This window comes from Mus pahari, chromosome 22, assembly GCF_900095145.1.
Source record: "Mus pahari chromosome 22, PAHARI_EIJ_v1.1, whole genome shotgun sequence".
In the NCBI taxonomy this organism is placed as follows: domain Eukaryota; kingdom Metazoa; phylum Chordata; class Mammalia; order Rodentia; family Muridae; genus Mus; species Mus pahari.
Window position 1 is genome coordinate 46,479,117 of NC_034611.1, and position 9,026 is coordinate 46,488,142.

Here is a 9,026-nt window from a genome sequence, read left to right on the forward strand (position 1 = left end):
TGCAGTTCACACCGCCCCAGGCTGCCCTCAGCACAGACTGTACAGTTCACACCGCCCCAGGCTGCCCTCAGCACAGACTGTACAGCTCACACTGCCCCAGGCTGCCCTCACCACGGACTGTACAGTTCACACTGCCCCAGGCTGCCCTCAGCACAGACTGTACAGTTCACACCACCCCAGGCTGCCCTCAGCACAGACTGTGCAGTTCACACCGTCCCAGGCTGCCCTCAGCACAGACTGTACAGCTCACACTGCCCCAGGCTGCCCTCACCATAGACTGTACAGTTCACACTGCCCCAGGCTGCCCTCAGCACAGACTGTACAGTTCACACCGCCCCAGGCTGCCCTCAGCACAGACTGTACAGTTCACACCGCCCCAGGCTGCCCTCAGCACAGACTGTGCAGTTCACACCGCCCCAGGCTGCCCTCAGCACAGACTGTACAGCTCACACTGCCCCAGGCTGCCCTCAGCACAGACTGTACAGCTCACACTGCCCCAGGCTGCCCTCAGCACAGACTGTACTGTTAACATACTGTGCCCAGTATTACCACTTCCTCTTCCCTGGCACAGTCATACACAAATTATCTCTCTGTGCAGATGGCTGCCACATATTTTCAACTAGACACTCAGCCTGGTGCAGTAGATTGAAAGCCTCCTCATGGAGGGAAGAAGAATATCACAGAGCAGACTAAAGGCAGAACCAGGCCCCTCAGAACCTCAGCTACCTTGATGAGCAGATACTACACAATCCAGGCACGAGGGTAGGAACAAAATATATTACCATCGTGCATTTGAGTCTCAAGCTGGCTCTGCCCTCTCATTAGTCAGGCCTGCCATGGTCCTGGGAGGGTGATCAGGCATGTCTCAGCCTCCATTACCAGAGAATACACCACACAAACCTGAATTCCATTCCCGCACCAGAGTGCGCCCTATGTGTGGCCACTCAAGAATAAATAAGCTTTGTTTTGAAGAATTGTACACTTTAGTTCAGGATTGAACGGAGCCTAGGCAATGCAGAGATGCTAGACTGCCCTTGGTCACCAAGGCGAGTGTCACCCGCCCCAGTGCTTCCTGAGGTGCTCTTTCAGCTGTGGGATGGAAGGCAGCAGCTGCTGACACTCATGGCAACGGAGAGGCAGCTTCAAGAGTTCACAAGTCCCATCTTTAACAGTCACTCTGCCGGCTTCCTGAACCATCTTGATCACAGCTACAAACAAAGTAAGGTACAGGTCCATTACTGTGGGAAGCCAGTAAGACAAGGAAAATCTAAAAAACATGACCCTAATCAATGGATCCAGTATCCTAAGGCTCAGACCTTAAAGTTACACTTCACACTGAGAACATGGACTTGAGCAGATTCTAAGTCTGAGCAGCCTACCGTTGAGATGACACACCCCTTCAGGACACACCCCTTCAGGACACACCCCTTCAGGACACACCCCTTCAGGACACATGCCGGGTAGCCACATCATGGGCTTCTCCCCATACTTTTCCCCAGGTGGCTCTTTGAAAAATGGTAGCAGCCACATTAACACCACAGCAGTGCTAAAGTTGTATATAAACTATACTAGGAAATCCTTACACCCCAAATATACATAGCATCCTTGCTCCACTGCTAACACACCAGGAGAGAGATCTGCTCAACTCCTGCCACAAGAAACAAAGAACTACTGAGCCCTCCTCATCCAAGAAGTGCTTAGCATTCAGTGTCCCCTCTAAAGCCTCAAAGTGTGCTCCAAGTGTGGTCCCCAGCTGATGGTAGTGTTCAGTGAGGTGGTTGTAACTGTAGGAGGTGGGACCTCACTGGAGAGAATAAGTCACTAGGTGTCCCTTAGAAGCTGTGTTTCATCCCAGGCCCCTCCCCTCCCTCCCCTCCCCTCTCCCCTTTCCTCCCTCCCCCCTCCACTCTCCCTCCCCTTCCTGACAACAAGAAGTGAGTAGCTTTGCTCCCCCCTCGTCCCCCCTGCCAGTGTTGAGCCTCGCCACAGCCCAGCAGCACAGCCGCAGACAAGTCCTCTCCAATAGGAACCTACAGACAGGTTTAACTTCTTAGGTCACATCAGTATAATGACACAGTGACAAAGCCTGGCTAGCTCAGACTCCAGCAACAGTCAGATTCAGAACCTGTGTTCACACACCTTCCCAGTGAAGCGTCCAGCCCAGCTTCCTAGCTTCAGAACACCTGGCCTTAGCCGGCATTAGCACTACTGAGCAGGCACTAACTCATCTGCTGTCAAAAATCAAACACTTTGACCCTGACATAACAGCTCACTGGGCCCCTCCAGGATGTTCACAGCAAAGTAGCGATCCTATTACAATGAAACATCCTTGTTCATTTTAGGAGTGACTTTGTTATAGAGATCACTAAATATTTGAGGTCATTTGAGGCCAGGTTGTTACTTAGAGAAGCAACTGAGTCAGATAGTAAAACATCTAAGAAAATGAAGTAAATATTAAGAAATAAAATAAGGGGCTGGTGAGATGGCTCAGCGGGTAAGAGCACTCGACTGCTCTTCCAAAGGTCCTGAGTTCAAATCCCAGCAACCACATGGTGGCTCACAACCATCCTTAACGAGATCTGACTCCCTCTTCTGGAGTGTCTGAAGACAGCTACAGTGTACTTACATTAAATAAATAAATAAATAAATAAATAAATAAATAAAAAGAAATAAAATAAAATAAAAAATAAAAACAATATTATTTACCTTGTGATTCCAGAAAGTATTCTGTATTGAAAGAATTCCAATGCTTTTTGTTTTTAAGGCAAGGAGAATCAAAATCCTGGCTGATCACATGAAGATGTACTTGGCTAGTTGAAAGTTGGAAAACAAAAAAGAACAGAGTAGTAAAAACTGGTGTAATCAGAATGACAGCAATCAAAGTAAGTACAGGTACATACAGTTCTGACACGGTGTCCACTGAGTGCAACATACCCAGTCATTTAGTCAGTCCTGGCCATGTGTGCGGGACAGCTTCATGTCACCTTGACACAAGCTAAGCTCATCTGAGAGGAGGGCCCTCAATTAAGAAAACCCTTCCAGCCACGTGCCTGTCAGTGGCACAGGCCTTTAAACCCAGCGCTCTGGAGGCAGAGGCAGGCAGATCTCTGGGACTTCAAGGCCAGCTTGGCCTGCAGTATGTGTTCTAGAATAGCCAGGGCTACACAGAGAAACCCTGTCTCAAAAAACAAAAACAACAACAAAAAACAACAACAACAAATAAAAAGAAAATGCCTCCATAAGATCAGGCTGTATGAAAGGCCATAAGGTGCTTTCCTAATTAGTGACTGATGGAGGAGGCCCATGAATTGTGGGTGGTTCCATCCCTGGGCTGGTGGTCCTGGGTTCTACAAGAAAGCAGGCTGAGCAAGCCATGAGGAGCAAGCCAGTAAACAGCACCTCTCCATGGCCTCTGCATCAGCTCCTACCTCCAGGTTCCTGCTCTGAGTTTCTGACCTGACTTCCTTGATGATGAACAGCAGTATGGAAGGGTAAGCCAAATAAACCCTTTCCTCATCAAATTTCTTTGGTCATGGTGTTTCATAACAGCAGTAGAAACCCTAATCAAGACATCATGCAAGCACAAAGACCTAAATTTAATTTTCAGCACAGAGGTGAAAAAGTAAGGCACAGCAATATACACTCTCCTAGCACTGAGGCGGCAGTCTAACAAGTCAGCAAGTTCCACATTCAGTGGGTTCCCCTGTCTCAAAAACGAAGGTAAAAACTAGGTGTGATAGTGTATGCCTTTAACCTCAGCGGTCTGGAAACATAGACAGCAGGAACTCTGAAAGTTCAAGGGAAGCCTGATTTGCATAGCAAGTTCCAAGCCATCCAGAGCTACACAGTGAGATGCTGTCTCAAATGGATGGATGGATAGAAAACTAAGAGTGAGGTGCTGTCTTAAATAAATAAATAAAGCAATAGTGAGAGAGACTGTCTCAAATAAATAAATTCATAAATACAAAAATAAATAAGGGAGAAAGAAATTGGCCTCACACACATACACACACACACACACACACACACACACACATACATACACACATATGAATATTTAATGCTTAGTAAGTATCTAATTAAACACTAGGCATTTTGTAGTGAATAATATAGGAAAGGACTTTGCATCTAGAATAATTAAATTCAATGAAGAAAAACAAGTAAGTAAGAAAAATGTAAATAAAGAAAAGAACATGCCATGCATGCTGGCACATGCCTGAAATCCTAGCACTTGGGAAGCTGGAGTAGGAGGATTCTGAATTTAAGGCCAGCCTGGGCTAAACAGAGAGAACCTGTCTGAAAGAAGGAGGGGGGAGGGGAAAGGGGAGAGGGGAAAGGGGAAGAGGGGGAGGGAGGGGGAGAGCTAAGGGGTTGCAGATGTCTCAGCAGTTAAGAGCAGGAGTTGCTCCTCCAGAGGACCCAGGTTCGATTCCCGCCTACATGGCAATTATCAACCATCTCTAACTCCAGTTCCAACGGATCCCATGCCCCCCTCTGGCCTCCATGGGCACCAAGGATGTATATAATAGATGTACATGCAGGCAAAACATCCATACACATAAAGTAAAAATAAATCTCAAAAATACTCAAGTGGTTATCTGGAGTAGAAAGCACCTGTAGCCAGGCGTGGTGGCGCACGCCTTTAATCCCAGCACTTGGGAAGCAGAGGCAGGCAGATTTCTGAGTTCGAGGCCAGCCTGGTCTACAAAGTGAGTTCCAGGACAGCCAGAGGTATACAGAGAAACCCTGTCTCGAAAACCAAAAAAAAAAAAAAAAGAAAAAGAAAAAGAAAACACCTGTAGCCCCTGCCTCAGGAAGCTGATGTGACAAGAGTCCCAAAAAGTAAAAACCTTTAAAATCCAAGTTTCCTGTTGTTTACTATAGGATCGTTTTTTTTAAAAGTTGGGACTGAGGCATACCCCAGAGGCATAGCCCACGCATTATCTTATTGCTTGGACCAAATAAATTGAAAGAGTTTGTCCTGCATGCACTCTGTGGGGAGAAAAACAACCATTTTGCCCCAAATTCTTCTCCAACTAAGCCCATTTTCCCTCATTTTATCTGAAGCTGTGCAGCCCCTGAGCTGATTTCCACAGAAGTCCAGGATGCTTTGTTTCCTTTAGAGCAATGGTCCTTAATTATTTAGTTATTAAAGGGAACTCCAAGAATGTCAACAAGCCACTGAGCCCTGACCTAAGGTAGTGAAGCTGCCTCGTCAAGCTTGCATGTTCAAACGCTTAACCTCTGAGATAAATATAAAACTACAAGGGACTAAATTATGCTCACAGGCAAGTTAGGCAAGTACGAGGTTTGGCCCATGTGCCTCACAAACATTCCATTGCCTCCCCTGGGCCTTCAAACTACTCAGCCTCTCCAGTCCAGGCTGCTCACAGGACACACCAGCACGCACCACCTCCCCCCAAGGCTTACCTCATGCTGGGAATGGCATGGTAACCCAATCGGAAGCGCAGTTTGCTGGATCCAGCAAAATCTGCTATCACCTTCTCCCCCACGGCGTGCATGTGTTGGAGAAGTTCAAGGTGTTCGCTGGTCACAACCTTCAGACTGGCAATGGAGGCCCACGGTAAGACCAGCCAGTGGTGACGGGCCTTGGGGTATTTATCCTTAATCACCACCACCTGGTCGTCTTTGTAAACCTAGCAGAGAGCACAGGGAAGGAAAGGGACACCAGCTGAGGACCTTCTTCTGTGCGTATGCCATCTGCTCAGTCACTTACTTTAAGAGGCAGAGCAGACGCAGACACTGACAGTGTCTTACATCCACCCGTCACATCACTACACAGTGAGGAACCAGGCTTCCAACCCAAATCCCATAAACTCTAGAGCCCATGCTCTCAAACACCACATTACATAGGATACAGAGAAGATACACAGTATAAGAGTCTGGGGGGGGGGGGGAAGAGTTCTCAAGAACTCCCAGGCAGGATTCAATCCCAGCTCCCTAACACAGACCTGGCATCCATGTGTGTAGGCCTCAAGGAGCCCTGACTGAAGCAGGCCTCAGAGGCTCTTCTGACAGGAAAACAGCATTACTACAGTCACCCTCTGATGATCCCTTCAAGGGGACCTTGCTCAGGTTAGCAAAATCTTTTCAACACTTATTTATTTGGGGAGACCATCAGACTACTTAAGGAGTTTGCTCTCTCCTGCCATGTTGATTCCAGGACTGAACTCAAGTCATCAGCCTTGGCAGCAAGCACCCTTACCCACTAAGCCCTCTTGCCAGTCCACAATCTCTCCTAACAGCAGCCAGAAGGTAAAAAGAGACAAAGCAGACAGTGTATTCATCTCAAGAAGTAAGCAAGCCGAACATGGTGGCTCACACCTTTAATCCCAGCACTCGGGAGGCAGAGGCAGGTGGATTTCTGAGTTCGAGGCTAGCCTGGTCTACAGAGTGAGTTCCAGGACAGCCAAGGCTATACAGAGAAACCCTGTCTCAAAAAAAAACAAAAAAAAAGAAGAAGAAGTAAGCAACCTCCAGTTACTTTTTATAAAACCACTTTAACAAACTCACAATCAAAAACCAGTGCACAAAGCCAGGCAGTGGTGGCACACGCAATTGAGAGACAGAGGCAGACAGAGTTCGAGGCCAGCCTGGTCTACAGAGTGAGTTCCAGGACAGCCACTTGCCCAGTACCCAGTGCTATACATCTCAGTGAGCTTTTAGAGTTAAAATGGCCATTTTGAAGCTGTGGAGTTTCACTTAGGGTTTAACACTATCAATTACAATCTATGCACTTATGTACAACAAAAAAAGAAAAAGCTATGAGAGCTCAGACTAGAAAGAGCTTACATGCTCTTTCATGACCCATGTGCCCATCAACCATGAATGGATAATGTGCTATATATACAAACTGGAACAGTATTCGGTGTGGAGGTGTGCGATCTTATCCCAGCCTCAGGAAGCATAGGCAGACACACCACTGAGTCTGAGGAAAGCCTGCTCTACACAGCATCTCAGACACCAGGGCTGCATAGAAAGAGACCCTGTCTCAAAGGGGGGGTGGGGGCCGCTGGAGAGAAGATCTTAAGAGCACTGGCTGGTCTTCCAGAGGATCCGGGTTTGATCCCCAATACCCACATAGTGATTCGAAATCATCTCTAAGTTCAGTCCCAGGGGATTCTTCTGGCATCCTCAGGCGCCAGGCACACCCATGGTGCACAGACATACACATAGGCAAAACATCCTTCACATTAGAATAAATCAAACTTTTTTTCAAAAGAAAAAAAATGAAATCACAAAATCTACAGGAAAATGGATGAACTCAGAAAGTATAATACTTTGCAAGGTGATCCAAACTCAAGAAATTTTTATATATATGGCTCCTAGCCTATAATGTATGCATGCATATGTGGAAACAGCTATTAAGTGTGGGTACAATATAGCGTCAATTTTATTCTGACCTGCATTTTGGGGTCTTTCATAGACATCTTCAAGCCTTGACTCCAGTGGCCCAGTGATTCCTAAATAAAAAAACAATGTAAATGTAAATGCCAGTAATTAATGTAGCTAATACTACTTATGAGCAACATCCAAGTGACCCATGGAAGGAAGGTTAGTTTTTGAGAATGACACTAGGCTTCCTTTACTTCAGCCCATCGCCCTTTAGGACCACAAGCCTCCCCACCTTCCTCTATATCTAGACCTGGGTGTCAGGATGGAGGCCTGCCATGGAACTTTGTTCAATGTGCAAGGATTGCTACCTCGACTGGGAGCAGCTGACATTACCTGAGTAAGACTGTGGCAGGACTGGGCCAAATATTTACTTACTGGGGGATGGATGAGGAGGGAGGACACACAAGCAGCTAAGAGCTGCTGGACAGGGAGCCTCCTCTCTGATAGGGCAGTCACACTTAGGCTGCCCGGGCCCCAGTAACCGCAATTAGACTCGCTGGTTCACCAACTTAGACTTGGGTGACATGGTTGGTCTGTCATTAGTGCCATATCTGGGATGAAGAGACATCCATTCACATCTCCCCAGGAAAAGCTCCATGAAGCCAAAACTGCCAGAGTACAAATCGGCTTCCTTGCCTGCTTACACTCCATCTGCAGCCTACCAAGGGTCTCCTTTGACATCAACATGTGAAAAACTATCTTTGAAGGCTTCAGTGTTAACCGGTAGGTAGACAGGCAAATGACCCATTTTAGTATTAAACACTGATCACACTATAATGGGAATAGATGTGTAAGGAGTGGATGAAATCCTGAATGAATGTGTGTTGTTGCCATGACCAGTCATGGAAAGGACCTCAGGGCCTAGATGGATTCCCCAGATAAGGCCCAGAGGGATGACAAACCCCTCCTCTGGTCCAAGTGCCAGTGTTTACAAATGGCTAGCTATGCAGTGCATGCAGAAGCCATCAACCACAGCTCCTCCTGTAAGATGTTTATAGCCTGAGACTGTCTCCTTACAAAGACCCCCTACCAGTATTACCTAAACCTGTTTCCCTGTTCAGCTATACACAATAGGGCCACCTCCTCAATTCACATGTATAAAACAACCATGCTGAGTTTCCAGGCTGTTGGTGGGGTTGCAGCTCCACTAGGGAACACAGCCCACCCATTTCCAGCTTTTCTGTATGTGTGTCTGTCCTTTTTTCATTCCCTCACGAAGCTGGGCAGGGTGTGGCACACTGTCATTACTGACTGCCCTGTCTTTCTTCAAGTGGTTTACCTCAGGAACTTAATAAAAAAGCATCTAAAGGGACATTCACCAAGTGATTTTCAGGCCACAAACAAGTGACTCTTTCATCATGGTTCAAAACCCTCATTAGAATAATACCATCTCACTGTGTACAAACAATGTACTGTGCACAAAACAATTAAGCAGTCATTATGTCAATTCATCTCCACATAATCTTTCTTTGGGGGTTGGTTTTTTTTTTTTTTTTTTTTTGGTTTTGGTTTTTTTGGTTTTTTTGGGTTTTGGGGGTTTTTTGTTGTTGTTGGTTTTTTTTTTTGGTTTTTTTTTTTTTTTTTTTTTTTTTTTTTTTTGGGTTTTGGGG

The 9,026-nt window shown here is 46.5% G+C and overlaps 1 protein-coding gene across 4 annotated transcripts in view; it reads right to left on the minus strand.

Annotated features, from left to right (window-relative positions):
* Nucleotides 1–10: 10 nt before the first annotated feature.
* The window catches only part of Aptx (aprataxin), a 19,180-nt gene continuing 10,164 nt past the window's right edge, over nucleotides 11–9,026 (minus strand). For 3 of the 4 annotated variants that reach the window (XM_029533442.1, XM_029533441.1, XM_029533444.1), the window contains 4 exons: nucleotides 7,425–7,484; nucleotides 5,431–5,657; nucleotides 2,707–2,810; nucleotides 11–1,208 (listed from right to left, as the gene is read on the minus strand). In XM_029533442.1, the coding sequence (XP_029389302.1) occupies nucleotides 1,054–1,208; nucleotides 2,707–2,810; nucleotides 5,431–5,657; nucleotides 7,425–7,484 (546 nt within the window). In that variant the 3' untranslated portion in view covers nucleotides 11–1,053. The remainder of the gene's footprint in view (nucleotides 1,209–2,706; nucleotides 2,811–5,430; nucleotides 5,658–7,424; nucleotides 7,485–9,026) is intronic. The other variant, XM_021222242.1, reaches the window with a different exon arrangement.